The sequence below is a fragment of the Athene noctua genome, chromosome 19, assembly GCF_965140245.1.
Source record: "Athene noctua chromosome 19, bAthNoc1.hap1.1, whole genome shotgun sequence".
Classification (NCBI taxonomy): Eukaryota; Metazoa; Chordata; class Aves; order Strigiformes; family Strigidae; genus Athene; species Athene noctua.
In genome coordinates, this window is record NC_134055.1 from 2829857 (window position 1) to 2846794 (window position 16938).

General features: G+C 42.5%; 1 protein-coding gene and 1 long non-coding RNA gene across 2 annotated transcripts in view; both read left to right on the forward strand.

Annotated features, from left to right (window-relative positions):
• Positions 1–11: 11 nt before the first annotated feature.
• On the forward strand, positions 12–3796 carry LOC141968386 (uncharacterized). Its single transcript, XR_012634853.1, has 4 exons — positions 12–50; positions 498–610; positions 2451–2502; positions 3569–3796. It is a non-coding gene; the product is annotated as an uncharacterized LOC141968386 (long non-coding RNA).
• Positions 3797–7706: 3910 nt separating this feature from the next.
• The window catches only part of PPM1D (protein phosphatase, Mg2+/Mn2+ dependent 1D), a 28112-nt gene continuing 18880 nt past the window's right edge, over positions 7707–16938 (forward strand). The window contains exons 1-2 of the mRNA XM_074923012.1: positions 7707–8303; positions 15010–15238. Coding sequence (XP_074779113.1) covers positions 7850–8303; positions 15010–15238 — 683 coding nt within the window. The 5' untranslated portion in view covers positions 7707–7849. The remainder of the gene's footprint in view (positions 8304–15009; positions 15239–16938) is intronic.

Here is a 16938-nt window from a genome sequence, read left to right on the forward strand (position 1 = left end):
CCGCCCTGCCCGCGGAGGGCGAGACGGCAGCGGCGGCTGGAGCGCGGAGGGTGCGGGGGTGATCGGCGGGGAGGGAATCATCCGCCTGCGCGGGGCTCGAGAGGGCGAGCGCGGGGCGGCGGAGGGCTGTGGGGTGACGGAGTTATATCGAGGGAGCGAGAGGAAACATGGGGGAGGAGAGACCTTGTGGTGCTGACTGGGAGCCAGGAGGGAGACGGTGTGGCAGGACTGGGACCTGCGGGGGGACGGGGCCTGGCTTTAAGGTGCCCGCCATGGTACGGCGCCTTCCCCACGGCCAGCGCGGGCCTCGGGCCGCTGGCCCGGCCGGTTCGGTGCCTCTGGGGGATTTATGACTCCGGGGAAAGCAGGCTGGGCCCCCCCTGAGGCAAACTGCTGGGGGGGGGCCCTGAGCACCGGGGCCCGGCCAGCCCCAGGCCCCTCTTAGGAGTGGAAATGTAGCAACATACTGCTAATATTGAGCTTTCTGTGGCTTTCAGGTGTGTTGGCAGCTCAAGGTGAGCGTTATTTGAGAGCCTGGCGTCTGAGGGGCTTTGCTAACGCACCTGAAGTGCACCTGCCTGGTCTGGTCTTCCTCCCTGGCTGCCATGTGGTAAAAACACTCTTTTCCTCTAAATTAACCCCGTGACCCCTCATGGAAATAGCACTATATTTTGTCAATATCTCATTATCTGTATTAAGCAGTTTGAGGCATGTTTTTCTTTCTAATTTGCTTTCCATGTGGGGCTTGCACACACCACTAGCGACGTATTGGATAGTTCTTGGACACAGATGGTAGATTTTTAAGCAGAGGGAAATAACATCATTTGGTCTAAAACACACAATGCGTAGCCAGCGATTTAGCCACCCCAAGTGCAAGGCAGTCAAGGACTCAGATTACTAGTTAGACTAAGTTTTGATATCACGCTAAGTTAATCTCACTCAAGTTTGACTGCTCTAGCGTGGTCTGGAACAAACCTTTTATTCAGAGTTAAATATTTTGCATTTTTCAAACTTTTCATCGTATGTGCAGATAGAAGAAACACAAACCCTAGATGCACTAACTATACCAGAAAATATTTCTCCTTCTGTCAAGTCTTATTTTGGTTTTCTTAGCTAATGTAGGACTGCTACTGTGACTTATTGTTTGTTCTTCTTTATTTTAAAAATTACAGGAGGCAGGGCTGTTGCGGTTTTCCTTTGGGGACTGTTTTTAATAATCCTAAATTGTTGCTGTTCCTCCCTCACCACATTTTGTGAGAGGACATTATTCTTTGTCCTTTACTTGCAGAAAGAAATGTTATGGGGTGGGAAGAAAAGAATGTGATATAAACAGACCATGGAAGATCGCTTTGGCCTCTTTCTTCTTTTGTTTTTGCCTATTAGTGGCTTCAGGTTTTTCTTTTATTTTCGGAGAAGGTGTGGGTTTTTTTCAGTTGAGGAAAGACAGCTGGTTCCTATTGACAATTAGTCCCCTGAGAGGCAGAGGCTATTTACCTCAGTTACTTTTCAGAGAGCGAGTTTGGAAAGGTTGGAAGCCTGTTAGGAATGGACAGCTAAAGCAGTTTTCCAGGTGTGATGGAAAATGTATTGATAATACATAGAAAATGGTAATTCTTGAACCTATAATAGTCTTTATTTTGCTTTAAAAGAAAGTAATAAGATTTCTGAAAATAGCAGAAAAAGTAAATATATTTTTCAAGGCAGTGCTGTGGTTGTGGACTTCTTGATAAGTTACTATGTCTTGAAAAATTAGCAAGGCTACACTGTTTATGGTCTTGTAATTTTTTGTAGACAAAACTATAGCGTGCGTATTCAAGGAGAAAAAAGAAACATATCTCTGAGAGGACATGGCATAAACCTCTGGAGTATATTATGTTATGTATTCAGTCTGTAATTCATTTTGGTGGTAGAGCCTGAGGAATAATCTTTATGGTAAAAGTGATTTAATTTCTAGGTAGAAGTAAAATTTAGATATAGTAGCATTTGTAATTTATGAATACTGCATAGTTTGATATATTCATGTATTGAACAACTTGATGATCTTCTATCCTAGATACATATTTTGTTCTTAAAGGCATTATTAGAGAGTTGGTGGAGTTCTCAATTCAGTGTGTGTGTGTTCAATGTGGAGACAGTAGTAGGTAGCCATACAAAGTAACAAACTTGGAGAAGTTTATTTTATTAAATAATTGGTTAATTTTCTGAATACCTTTAAACTTAAGAGGTATCCATTTGAATGTATTTTTTTCCTTAAGTTGCATTGGGAACTTGCTAGCAAAATGGCTCCATTCAATGATAAGCTTTTCACATCCATAAATTATTTTAATGTAATTACTCATTAATAGTTGCAGATGTTAGAAAATCTTTCTGACTCTAGTATTTGTTGGCAGAGGTTCTGATGGACATTCTTATCTTTGTTGGTATCTTTCTCTTCTGTTTTTTTTTAACAGGGAAACATTTAAAGGATGCTTACAAATACTGCCCATGTCTGAAAGCAAAATGGTAATGTATGTTGTTTAGGCAAAAGTATTGTCAGTCTGTCTTCTGTAGTTTTAGCTTTTGAAGAAGCATCTGGGTATCCAAACAACTCTCATTTGAAGCGTATGGAGTGCAATGGCTCTGTACATCTGGGTGTCGTTGTACTGGATGGGGATGCAGACAAGCCTAGTAATGGGTAAATGTTTGAAGAAAACTTAATCATAGTCTTCTATTATAAAAATGGCCCCTAGAGATCAAACAGTGTCTTGGTTGTCAAAATTCTTTCTGTTGATGAAGTTCATATAGAAGAGATTTTACATCTGTAAAGAAAGATGGTTGTGTAATTTCAATAGAATGTGGTTGAAGCCTGATGTTGTTATGCACCACAAAAAACCTCCTTGAAACCCTTTAAAAATAAAAAATCCCAACAGATATTGGTACCAAGTTACCGTTTCTGAACAACATTGAATTGCTGAAGTTCACTTCTGCTAGAGGAAGCTGTTCAAGTGAGCTTTTCCAAACCTCTACGCAAAACCAGAGTTTTATGACTAACAAATCAATTTGGTCTGCAAATTACTGCAAAAAGTATCAGTGTTGTCTTTGTCTCAAAATTTTTGACTCTGGCTGAGTTGCAAACCAAAAAGAGACTTTTGTTGCATTTTTTTTCAGCTGTACGTTTGTTAGAACTTGTGCAAGAAACAGCGGGATTGTCTCTTTTACTGCTGCGTTTTTTCACCGATCTGTTCTTAGGTCAGGCTGAGTCAACTGCAGTTTCACCTTACTTGTTTTTAACTAAAATTAATTAGAAAGCCTTCACATAATGAGTGTTCTTGGTGGATAGGTATAGATGCTGATTTTTGTCAGAAAGGTGGTGATTAGTGTTTGTGAGTCCTTTCATTGACCCAGTGAGGAACTGTGTTGGGATGCCTGCAGATGCTCTTGCTTACCTCAAATAATTTTGCAGATGTGGTGTAATAATATAACTACTGCAATTATATCATTTCTGAGTCAAGAGAATAAACAGCGCTATGTAGTTTGAGATATATATGTGAAAAATAGTGAAAAACAAATTACTGTGCCTGTTTTGCAGGAGTATAGTTCTAGAAAGCTTGGATTAAAAAGATGGAATCTGTTTCATGTGCTTCCAGTGCAAGAGTATTGTTTGCATGTTTTCATTAAAGGTGAGGTACTTGCCAAAGAGCAAAAATGTGTTTGTGAAACCGATGTGTTAACGTAGGTGAGGTTCCGTATGAATGTGGCTGTAGATTCAAGTGAACTCATCAATGGAAAATTTGGGTTTGGATCATAATCTAGTATGGTTGAGGTTTTTCAGATTAGACCAGCGGTTCTTGTGTTGCCGTGGTTTAAATATGAGCTTGTATATGTGAGCAATTCTATTTTTTTAATTACTGTAGCTGGACATGCTTAGTGGGTAAGAAGGTTCTAAGAAAACAATAAAAAAACCTGCTGAATTTTCCTGTAATGTGCTTATTTTGAAGTGGGAAGGAAGTGAACTGACATGGATAACATATGAACCTACTATATCTCCTTGATGTGGATATTAAAGGAACCTTGAAAATAGTTTATGGGGAAGTTGTTGGAGGCTTCTAATTTTAAATTCTTAACAGGAAATCATTAAACTGTGGAGGAGCCAACATAACAGACTGTTGCTCCGAAACAAGAGCTAAATGCAGAGCATTCACATGAACTTGTCAGATCTTTTTTTAATGCTGGCATCTTTATTTCTTTCATGTTTACTGCAACCCAGATAAATACATTTTCATTTTCATATTCTTGATATACGTCAGTTCAGTAGTCCCATTCTGGATGAGATGTTAAAGCAATGCCAGTAGGGTCACACCTCAGGGAACAGGACGAAACTGAGATGATACTCCATCAGCCTCAGAGGGTGCATAGTCAGGTCCTGCACTCCTGCATTGGCTGGGGGAAAAAAGTGGGTATTATTCAGGTTTGTTTTTATTCTGTTACGTGAGATTCTCATGCTTTGTCTGAGACTCTTGTGGGGAACATGTCAGTCATCTCATAGGCTATGCAGCAGCCCTGAGAGGTAGAATAACCTTTGGTCACTATCGGCTTGGCTTGTTGAAGCTTACTTAGGGGCTGGAGGAAGGAGAAAGATTATTATGTGGCCGTAAGCACTAGGACAGGAAGGTTAGTCACCAAAGTCACCTGAGGTGCTTTACAAATGAAGAAGGCTTTAAGAATGTGGGTTTGCCAAAGGCAGATGGGCAGCGCTGCTTTCTGCTGTGCTGTGAGTAGTAAGTTTGTGCCCAGGTTATGAGCTTTTGATGTATCTGAGCTATTGATAATTTTGTATTTTTCATCTGTCGGACAAAGTTTGTCATGGCTTTTACAAAATACAACTTTGTGTGACTTTTCTAACGGTGTGCTTTATGTAAAGAGAGGGCAGGAAGCTGGCCACCAGCACTGGTGTGGGGTGTGGAATTAAGATGAACATGCCTGCCTCTGTTCTTTTTAGTGTCTGATGCAGCTGAGGGAAAGGAGTAACTGCTGTGAAAAATGTTAATATCTGTGTGAGCCTCCCTCCCTGTAAAGGAGGTAGACTTGTTTATTCACTTGCTTGAGTGTGGACCCATCAAATGTTTAATTTCAGGTTCGCAGGAGATGTCATCTGAGGAGCAATGTAGTGTGTGGTGCACAGTGCTTTCTTCCATGTCTGCTCCACGGACCCTCTCCTTTCTGCAGTATTTGAGCTCCAGGAACCTGACCTAGTGCATCTTGTCCCCCTTTCTATATTTTTTCTATATTTTTTTTCCTTCCTTTTGCTTTTCAATCTTTGAGCCTGTGGATAGGTAATCCTTCAAGGTACCCTGGTGAGATCATGGGTGGTTATATCTAAGAAGCTGCATGATGGGTTAGCAAACATTGGAAAGCAAAATAATTCATGGAAGTCATGATGCTTTTCTTCTGATGCCAGCTAACCCAACACATTCATCTGGATTTAAACTACAGCTGCTTAATCTGTTTTGGTGAAAGATGGTCATTCTTTTTTCAAAATGTAGCTAATTTAGCTTAAGCCTATTTGAGAATTTTTTTAAAAATGACAGTTAAAAGAAAAACTAAAAACTTTTCATCCACAAAAGAAATTGTGGCCTTTAATTTTGAATTATTTGAATGAGTTGAACCAGACCAGGCCATAATTGGTGCCTGTGCAGCCTCTCTGACATGGATTTATTTCAGCAACTGTTAGCGAAATGACAATAAGATCTCATCAAGGTCAAGTAAATACCTGATTGTATTTGGTTTAGGAGCATTTTATATTAAATGATATTCTTGTATAAAAAAGCTTTTAATTTTGATGAGCTACTTAACCTCAGTTCTGTCTCTGAGGTAGCTGGGGAACCATGGCCAGTTTTTCCTTAGCATTTGGTTCCATTAAGTATGAAAATAAGAAAAGCACTCCCTGTAGTTATATGCAAGCGAGAGGTGCATGAAAAAATGATGAATTGCTCTTCAATTATTGCCTATCACTTGGGTTCTGGAGTGTGGAAACTGCAGTGGTACTCTCCATCAAACTTCATCTTTATTAGATGTTTTTCTCCCTGCGTCTTCAACTTTTATACGTTCCTTTTCCTGCAAGTGTCTGGTTTAGTTGAATCCAAGTTTCTTGCGAGCTAAAGGACTTGAGGAGAAAATTAGGGAATGTGGTTTTAGTTGCCGGAGGATCTGCTAGTTGTGTGCCCTGTAAATCTTGAAGCACTTTTGTTTTCCAGCGGTGGTTTTGGGAATGTAGTTGTTGCACGCAAAAACATCTTTAATACATTGTAATTTAATTAAATTTGTGAATGTAGGTATGATTTATATATGGTGCTGTTGTTTTGACCGTGAAACATTGACAGAAACAAGACACGTTATTTTACTTGGACATAGGAAGAAGAGGCAGAAAAACTTTGGCATTAGAACAGGAGTTTCTTCCGTCATAACCAATTATTTTTTCCCCTTTGTTTCCTTAAGTTCTTTACAAATACCAGGCTATCTAGAGTATGTTGATGTACAGCATAGAAGTAGGAGTCAATCTGGTTCTGTTCTGGAGTAGGCTGTGTTTTTCCACTCTGAATTGTTTAGGAAAGTATTACCTGGATAGAATGGTATTAATCCTTGCACAGTAACGTGTCTGGCTGCATTTATCCGACTATGAAATAGGGATTTTGTGCTTTTCAGAAGCAACAGGCTTTAGTTGTCCCTAAGATGACATAGATCTGAAAATAATTGTTTTGTCATTTAAAAAAAAATCAGTAGTTTCAAGTCAGGTTCCTTGTTTTCTGGCTACTTTATATTAAAAAGTAATTGGAAAAAAAAAATAATCTTATTCACCCCCTTTCTGTGTGCTGTGCTGTGGATCTGCTGCAGGCCTGGCCATTGACATGCTGTGCTTTGTTAATTAAAAGGGAAATAACGATTTGTCGTGGTGCTTTGGATTGTATAAAGCTCAAAATTAGTCTTTGTCCCTTCATGCACGTTTCAAGTATACATTTCATTGTATATGTGGCAAACGTACTTGTGTGAAAGACTCCGTTATGAAATGTAACGGGCGGATTTTGAAGGCAGGATTTCTCCTTTCTGTGTTTGGCTGATGATCTGATGGTATCAACACCTGTAAAATAGAAAGGGGTAGTTACCTTATTGGATTAGTGCGGATTAATTCATTAATGTTTGTAACAGGTTTTCAAATCCCCAAGGTGCTCTAAGAAATTCAGAGCTCTGTTGATCTATTTCGTATTTTTTAAAGACTCTTGACTGGAATGTGATTAACGGAAGGAAATCCAAAGTACTCGCCGTCCTTAAGTCAAGCCATGATCCCCGTTTTACCAAGAGGGGAAGTATTTTTGCAAAACTCGGTGACGGTTTTAGGTGTCGCACGCCTGTGGCGGGAAGGGGCTCTGGCAGCCGGATCGCGCCTGAAACAACGTCCAGAATTCCGGCTGTAAAACCGACAGCTCTTTAACCAGGCATACGCGTAAACACCGCCTTAAAGACGTCCCGCCGGGAAGGCACCGGGTTTTGGCCAGGGAAGGACACACGCACACACACTCGCCCCCCGCCATGGCCCTGGGAGCATCCCCCCGCTCGGTTCCCGCCGGCAGGGGGCGCTGCTGGCGCCCCGCGGCCTCACCGGGCGGGGCGGGGCGGGCGGGCGCGGTAGGGGGCGGTAGGGGGCGCTGCGGCGCGGCCGCCGTTCCCGCGGGGCCTGGCGGGGGCGGGCGGGCGGCGCGGACATGCCCGAGCTGCGCCGCCGACATCAACAATAGTCCGCGGCGGCGGCGGGCGGAGGAGCCATCGCGGGAGGGGAGCGGCGGGAGCCGCCGAGGCGCGTCTCCCCCCGCCCCCCATGGAGGGGCCGTACGCGCTGGGGGTGAGCGTGTTCTCCGACCAGGGCGGCAGGAAATACATGGAGGACGTGACCCAGATCGTGGTGGAGCCCGAGCCGCCGGCCGAGGCGGAGCGCGGCCCCCCGCACAAAGGCGGAGCGGCCGGCGGAGGCCCCCGCGCCGCCGAGCCCCTCGCCGAGAGCGGGCGGCGGAGGGGAGGGAGCCCGCGGGCGGCGGAGGAGGGAGCGCTGCCGCCCCCCGGCCCCGGCTCCGGCCGGCGCCCGCGCCGCTCCGTGGCCTTCTTCGCCGTGTGCGACGGGCACGGCGGGCGGGAGGCGGCCCAGTTCGCCCGGGAGAACCTGTGGGGCTTCATCAAGAAGCAGAAAGGCTTCGGCTCGGCGGAGCCGGCCGAGGTGTGCGCGGCCCTGCGCAAGGGCTTCATCGCTTGCCACCGGGCCATGTGGAAAAAGCTGCGTAAGTTCCAGGCGGACTGGCGCCTTCCAGCCGCCCCCGCTCCGCCGGGCCCCGTCCCCTCCCGCCCCGGTCCCCGCCGCGGCCTTTCCGGCCGTGTCTCCCCCTCGGGTTCCTCTTCTTTCTGCGGGGCCCCGCGGTGAGAGCCGAGGGGACCGCAGGTCCCCCCGCCCGCCCAGCCGAGACGCGGGAGGCTCCCTCCTTCCCCCTGAGCGTGGGACGTCCCGCTTTTAGCCGCCTTTCCGCCCCCCCCGCCCGTTCCCCCCGCGCTGTTGTGGGTTGAAATCCTCCCTCCGTCTCCGCCGAGGAGCAGGGCACCCGCGCTGCCGGCCCTGGGCAGGGAGTAGGGAGGGGAGGAGAAAGCGGGCTGTGTTTTGAGATGTTCAACCGAGTAATTCGGGAAAACAGGAAAAACTGGAGAGCAAACCGTGGGAGAAAAGAGAATCAGAGGGTGAAGACACGCTGCAGGACGATTGCGGTATGTCGCTGAAGATGGGGTGATTGTAGAGCTGCAGTTGGGTTTTAGGGTGTTGCAAGTCGGATCTCCAAAATGGATTTCTTCATCTTGTGGCCTTGGGGAATTGCACGGAGCCCCCCACCTCAGCTTTCCCTTGTCCAGGGTATCGTGAAAAGAAAAAAATTAAAGTAATTTAGCAAATTTAAATGGGCTGGGACAGTGTTTCTTCCCCTACCTGTGCCTTGATTTCAACAGTTTCTGTCGAGTCCTGATGGAAGGATTCAAAATGTGGCTGTTTCATAGAGGGTAATTGCTCATTTTGTTGTTTGAGCATCGGGGTACTCACAAAATAGAAAACGCCCTCCGTATCCTGGAGACGATACAGATTGTTCGCTTAACTGCAGCAGGGCAGAAGTTGGGGTCCCGAATAGGTAAGGGGGGGAGGAGAGTGACAAGGCAGGTGACAGTAACCATCCTTGTACTCTTCCTTCTCCCTGAGATCTAGCGAGACTGCAGAATTGAGTTTCTGAAAAGGATTTTTTTCTTGATAAGGTGAAAATTAAGGCTTAGAGTATGGTGGTTGTTTATATATAATGTGTAGAGCGTGTATGTATTTCTATATTCAAAACCCCCAGAAAGAGAAAATATAACAGCAGTGGATGGCATATGAATGCAGGGCAGGCAGGAGTGGAACGGATCAGAATTAGAGAGTGATACTGGCAGTTGGGCTTGGGAGGCAAACATAAAAAGCAAGAATTGCACCTAGAGCACCGTGGGCTTTCCACGAAGTGAGTCATCGGGGGGATATTAGAGTGTCAAACCAGTTTCATTTTCTTTTTCTTGAATAGCAAAATAGAGAAGTTGTGCAAATGTCAGACACATGAAAAGCTACGGGGAAAGGAATAGCAAGGTTGAGGGCACGCAGATACCGGACAGAGAGGAAGCGGGCAGTGAATTTTAGAAGCACCAGAGCTTGGCCGCAGCCTTGATGCTGAGGAAGGAGTGGTGAGTGGAATTATGACCTCCTTGGGCTGCAGACTGGCACGATAAGGAGAAAGATGTGTGAAAAGGGAAGATGGCATGGAGAAGAAAGATAAGTTTAGCTTTCTGGTTGTAGTATCCCCGATCTGTTGTTTGTCACTGTAACTGTGTGTGAATACAGAATACAGAGAGGTGAAGTGACAGAATGCAGGAAATACTATTTTAGTAATGAGTGTTTAGTAAATAGTACTTGGGTTGTGGGACCAATTTAAATTGTTGTGAGAAACAACATAGCTGTGCTATGAGCGTTTGATGACAGTTTTAGGTAGGCTATATAGTAAACTTTGACGTAGCATGTTTGGTCTTACTGATTTCTGCTGCATGTGTGCAAGAGCTAGATTTTTATGGGACAGAAGTGTTACTATGTCTAGTTCATAACTTCTCGCGCTGTGTTGTGGAATCCCAGTGTAAATTTTACTTAAATAATTTTGCATACCATCCTATGTAGACCAGATCTTTAACTGTGCGTTGGTGACACTGTGGACATGGAAGGGAGACCGGGTGTTTTGCGAAACGGGGGGTGGGAGAACAGCTTGCAGTTTTGGTGTAAAGGATGGAGTCTTTATCGCTTCCAGTTGATGGCTGTTGGAAGAGAAGCTGGTACTCAGCTGCTCTGTTAGTTCTCGGAAGCTGTGGGGGCATCCCAGTGACCATCTCCTGCGATAGACAGGAAACCAGAAAAATAAAATAGAAAAATACCCCTTTGTCATTGCTGATAATTTTGGGGTTAGTTATATAGTAATAGATTTATCTGTATGCTAAAGACTATCCTGAGAAAAAGTTCTTATTTGAAGCCTATTTCTACAACTGGCAGTGGTGAGGAAAGGTGTTTACAAGAAGCACACTCAGGAGGTCCCAGATCTTGAGGTGACCTTACAGAGGATTACACAGACTTATGTTTCTTTGGTAACTTGTTATTTGGATAGCCAAGAGCTTGGTTTTAAATGTGTTTAGCTTGATGCTATTAAAAACGTTTTTTAGCCTTATTAGTTGCAATTTAGAGTTGCCTACTTCTGCATGGGTTATAACTCTTCCCATTAAATTTAATTGAAGCAATAAAAGTCAAATAATATTTTCATCTCTTGTGTAATAACAAGGTTTTTTGTCATTTTAACTGGAGTCATAATTTCAGGGTTATTTTTAGAAAAGTTTAAGAGTTTACGTATGTATTCTTATCTGAAAAGCACCTAGACCACTTGAGGCAGTGCAAGTTTCCAGGATAATGTAAAATTTTTGTGGTCTGTTGCTGTATTAAAAGTTCATATAGGCCATATAGTTTTTGAAAGTTTATATATTTTTTGAAAAAAATTCATATATTTTTTTGAAATTTAATGAGAGCTTTAGAATGAAACCAATTTGAAATGAGTAGTTTGACTTAATGTATATAAAACAAAAACAGTGAAATAAAAATGAAATATATTCTTTAGCAATTTTTGATTCCCAGAACCATCCTGAATCATTCTCGAAAACAGAAGCAGAACTTCCACAAATTCATTTTGGAGCAGTCTGTGTTTTTCAGATCACACACCAACCATCATAAATGAATTTGCTTTATAGACTGTGGCAGGGCAGGGTTTTTTTTTCAGTACAGATGTGGTATCCAGGTGTAGGATCCGTATTTTGGTGTAACAGATACACTGTTTGGTATGGGTTGTTTGTTTTAAACCAATTTCTACCCCTCTCTCCAGATCCTCCACCAGCAAGGTGAAAATAAGGAAGAGATAATTGCAAGTTGTGTATAAACAACTTGGATTCCTGGAAAGCTGCATGGATTTGTCTCAAAACTGTCTGCTGTTGTAAGGAGCAAACTCGGTTATAAAATTTGATAGTTTCAGAATGCTTAAGCACTTAACATGCATTTTTTTTTTTTCTTCTTTTATCTTTTTTTTCTGGAAGAGTGGGAAGTGCATCTGTTAAACTGGAGAATGTGGCGTTTTGTGGGCAGGTATTATGAGAGTCTGTAACAGATGATGTTAGCACCCTGCTAGACACAGATGTGGGTTTACCTCCTACTCTCCATTAGTCTCAGGTGGCTCAGTGGGTTAACTGCTGTGATTTTCAGGGCTAAAGCCCTCTGGCTCTACTGGAGTCAAGTCCATCCTGGGATGTATCCAAGTTCCTAGGACATAGCTTAATAATTTATGACAATTAATACAGAATTAGGGATACAGGCCCACAAGGAAACTTTGATCAACTTTGTTTTCCCAGAGGGCTATCTAGAGGTATGTCTGTGCTGGTAAAGTTGTCGAAGTGGCCCGTCATCCACGGACATTTTGGGTCTATCTTTGAAGTGTGAATTTAGTTTTGAGAGCTTTGTTGTAATTTCAGAATTTCTTTTAATCTGTCAGCTCGGTGTGGTATGAAAAATGGGCAATAATTTGCTCTGAATTTACTGAAGTAAAGTTCTTAACTCGAAAGTGGATGGCATTTAGTATTGTGACTTTGAAGGGATGTTATTAATACCAGTTGTGTGCTTAAGAAAAAGCTTGTGTTTTTACTGGGGCTGGTTTGGCCAGGTAGGGAAAGAAGTGTTATGTGTGTATTTAGATAAGAATGGCAACTGGAGCTCACCTTTCTACAAAAGGAAGAGTTTAATGTGCTGTTACTCTTAACTGTTAATTAATATATATTCTCAGTTTGTTAGAGGAGAAAATGCCTTTTGATCATACCTGATCATTTGGACTATTGTGGTATCTTATAAAAGAAATACAAGCTTTTGTTAAAAAGTCAAAATAATATTTTGTTTTATATATTGCACCTAAATGGAAGAAAAAGAACAAGGTAACAAGAATAGGCTTAAAAAATAGTGAAATAGCATTTGGTGAGTTTTGCTGGGTCATAGTCGTATGCAGAAAAATAATTTGGCAAGGAAGAAAGCTTTCTTGATGATAGTGTCCTCTGGTTTTAGGGGTTCCATGTAGTTTGCACTAAAGTGTGGGGGTGTTTTATTTTTTCAAATGAATAAAGGGAAAGAAAAGATGCAACCAAGTCAAACTTCATGAAGCAAAGCACTTTAGATTTCCTGTCCTCAGCAGCAGGTGACAAGTTCACTTTGAGTTTGTAAACTCAACTAGTTCTGTAGCTGGCAAAGTTACCAAATTAAGCAAAGGGTAAGATTTTTCAAGTAGAGAGAAAAATTGTTTTGGGAAGAGGTCCTATTGCTGAAGTTACAGAATTGGTAAAAACATGCTCCTCATATGTGGACAAGTTGGGTGATATTTTTTTTTAAAAATATTTCATCTCGGAAGAAAACTCAGGAGTTCTGACACGTGTTAATTTCTGAGGAGACACTATCTCTAAAGAAAGGAATATGCTATGCTATATATAATACTTCTCTCTTAAACAGGAGCAAGGCATAAACTGAAATCCCTTGATGATAGGCAGATCTAATTTCTGGTTCTGATGGAGCCTAAAATCTGATGCTGCTGTATCATTCTTTTTCTCATAAGTGGATGATTTCACTCTCTGTGCTCTTCATTCCCATAAAGACTGATTTGACTCTCAAATATATTTTATTGCTATTGAGGGGTTGTTACACTGACAGAAACTCATTAGTTGCAGCTTGTTTTCTGTTAAGTGCATGGTTGAAGTCCTCATTACCACTTGGCTTCCTCCCTCATTTGCTTTCCATTTGGAATGTGTTAGATTTAATATCCACAGTTAAAATTGCCAGACAAAGTACTTCCAATAAGCTGATTGAATGTTTGTGGTGTTGAAATAAAGCTACTCCTAGGGAGAAAGTGTATTTTAGTATTTAGAACACAAAGCTAGAACTCTGTTTTAGAACGTAAATGTTTAAATTATGCTGGATATCTTCTAGCACTGAGGAAGCTCAGCTTTTCTCATCAGACTGTCTGTATAGTTCAGCTTCTCCTCCAGCATGTCTTCATGACTTCTCTTTCTTGCCTCAGGCATCTGAACATCATTCATTGGCACTAGAGCTTACACGTTCTTCGTCGTTTGCTTCTGCTTAAAACTTCGGAAGTTTGAAATAACTGTTTCACAGAGGGAAGGCCTGATTGTGTTTATTCTCTTTTTTCTTGTGTGTTTGTTGTGCCATAGGAAAATAAGTAATACAGTGCTTTGGCAGTCTGGCTTGGGTATTTCCTGCAAACAGACTGTATCACAGTGGAATTTTTATGTTGTACTGTGTGAGCGTGACTTGTGAAGTGCAGAAGATAGAATGTGACACGGAGATGAGTCTCCCTTCTGAGTTTGTCTGAAGACATGAGTGGGTGCAGTGAAGAAGAAACATGAGGTTGCTGTTGACAGTTGAAATCACCCAGTAACTAACTGGGAACTTGAATTCTGATTTCTGAGGTTGCTGAAGCAGGGAGCAGGACAGCTATGGCTAATCTTTCTTAATCGGGATGTTGTCTCAGTCATCTTGTGGCGTTTTGGAAGAAGATGAACTTGGGTGTGTAGACACAAAAATAGACAAGAAAAGGTATGAAAGAGAAATTTGGATTGGCCATAAATGGGGAGAACAGTGTAATAGGAAATTAATGTGAGTGTTTTGAGGGCAAAGCAGTTGAGAAAGGAGGTTTCCCAAACCATAGTTCATGCTGGTATAGATACTTTTTGTTTTGAATTCAAGGGATACCTTCTGCAGACGATTCGATGTTGGGTTATGGATAACATACTTAGTCTGCGTTACTCAGTCCTCCAAAAGAAATGGCAATAAAACAGTTGATGTTATTTGACTTAAAATGCTGTTCAGCATATAAAAGTGAAATAGCATTTTCTTTCCTTCTGAGGGGATCAGAAATGACCACAAGATCTGATTGCCAGTCAGATGTCCAGACAAAATGACCTGATTTATAACATTTCTACCTCTTCAGAGAAGGAAGTGAACAGTAGATGTTAACGACACCCTTGATCCATCCTGTTCAACACTTGAGCACATCTTCCCCATATTCTTGTAGTGATGCTTGGGATATTAAACTGAAGGAGACAGTTTTTTGACTCCTATCTTAGTGCTTTGATACTGGCTTTATATCTATGTGTCAATTTAAGCTGTAGATAAGGGAGTGAAGTTATAAAAGTGGGGGGGAGCTGAGGGCACTGGTTTGCCTGGCTGTACTGTAGTTAAGTAGACTCTATTGTAACGTTAAGCGAGCCTCTGTGATGTGCCCTTTGTCTTGATTTTCCAAACGTCACCACTTCTACAGAACTAAAACCAAAGTTTATTTGCTTTTTTCCTCATTGCAGCAGAGTGGCCGAAGACCATGACAGGTCTCCCAAGCACGTCGGGAACTACTGCCAGCGTGGTCATTATCCGCGGGTCAAAGATGTACGTGGCCCATGTTGGCGATTCAGGAGTGGTGCTGGGAGTCCAGGATGACCCCAAGGATGACTTTGTGAGAGCCGTGGAGGTGACGCAGGACCACAAGCCAGAACTTCCCAAAGAAAGGGAGAGAATTGAAGGCCTTGGGGGCAGGTAATTGTGCTTTTAACTTCAGTTTTGATCTCTCGGTGCTATTTGTGTTTTTCTGACTGAACGAGGCTTAACCTTGCTTGTTTAGGGGGTCAAGCGAGGTGGTGAATATTTATATTTCTACCCTGTCTATGCTCTGTTTTCTGTGTTTTTTTTTTTTTTTCCCTAGTGTTTTGGGAATGTTAAGTGAGCTGTTGTTACGCTGTTAAGGTTTTTGCTGGTGGTTTACAATATAAAAAAAATTTTACTTTCCTGGTGGACTCCCATGTAGCTGAGGTACAGTTAGAATGCTGAGTGTTCATTGAAAACTTCGGAAGTGGAGATATTAATATTTGACCTATTTTTTATTAAATTCTGATGAATTTTTTTGGGAAAAAAAAGTCTTTACATATAATGATACAAGCTCCGGAATATGTGTTTTGTCAAATAGTGGAAACACAGCAGTTTTGGCGCAAAGTACTTTGATTTTTTTCATACATTCCGCATGGTTCCTGTGGTGATGGTGACAATGAGTAGGCTCTTAAAAGCTTCTCTTCAAGGAACTTAAAAAAAATTTCTTAGATTTGAAACAAGATACTGTATTTGCTGTGTTTAAATATTCACAGCATGTTAGAACGCTGCGTTTTAACAAGTATCTTGACATTAGTAATTTCTTCCCTGTCGAGAGCTGGCAGATGTTAGAACATCTCAGAGTTGTGGTTGCTGTGACTAAGGAGGAAAGCGGGCAGGTTTGTCAGATGGCACTAATGTTTTGAGACAAACCTCAGGGCTCGCATGTGGCGTAGCTTTGCAGGAGCGCGCTGTTCTCTCGGCCTGCAGTACCGCACCAGATGGATGGGCACCGTTTCCTTCTCTTAGCGGTTCAGAGGCAGAGATCACTGAAGGTTTTCCTGTTGACATCATTCATGCCAGAACCCTGTCGGCTCATTAACCTTCAGATATTTGTGTCTCTAGCAGGTGGAAGGTGATCAGTTAGCTGTGTTGGCTTTTCAGAGAGCAAACTTGTCGTTTTGCTGCATTAGTACTTGTAAATGTACAGGTTTTCAAGTTGTGTATCTCAGATGTTGAGTCTTTGAAGCTTTAAAGAAGAATTCCTTGGAACCTTGTATCAACAAAAATGGTTAAAATTTATTATTTTAAAAATTTTTATTTTTTACTGGTGCTTTTCCTGTTTTTTCCAGGCTGGCTGTTGCAGGCTCTTGTGAGGCAAATGGTAGGAGCGAGGTGGAACTTTGCAGCTTCTAATGTCTTCTCTGTCATGAGACCGAATTGGGAAAGTTAATGGGAGAGCATAACTGAATCTTCCATTAAAAACAAGATCTTCCTAGTAACAGTCTTGGAGTGTGGGATGGGGTCCTCTTCCAGATAATGACTGCAGTTAGCTTTGTGTGGCCGTTAGTTGTGCCAGTGGCTGAGATACTGCTTTTTAGGATGTGGTGTTTGTGACTGCATTGTGCATGCGAAAGGATGGAGCTAAACATGCTCTTGTTGTTAAGGCCTTTGAAGTCTCAGGAAGTGCATCTTGAATAGCTTCAGTATGAGGAATCTTGAGGTTGTTCCAGAGCTTCTCAGTTTCTAATTACCAATGGCTGTTCCTTGGATAGAAGCTAGCCTTTAAGCATCTCATTCTTAACTTGGTTGGGACCAAGCTTTGCTAGTTCCTTGTTCCGTTACCTTTTCTTCCTTGATGACTTTCTCTGTTC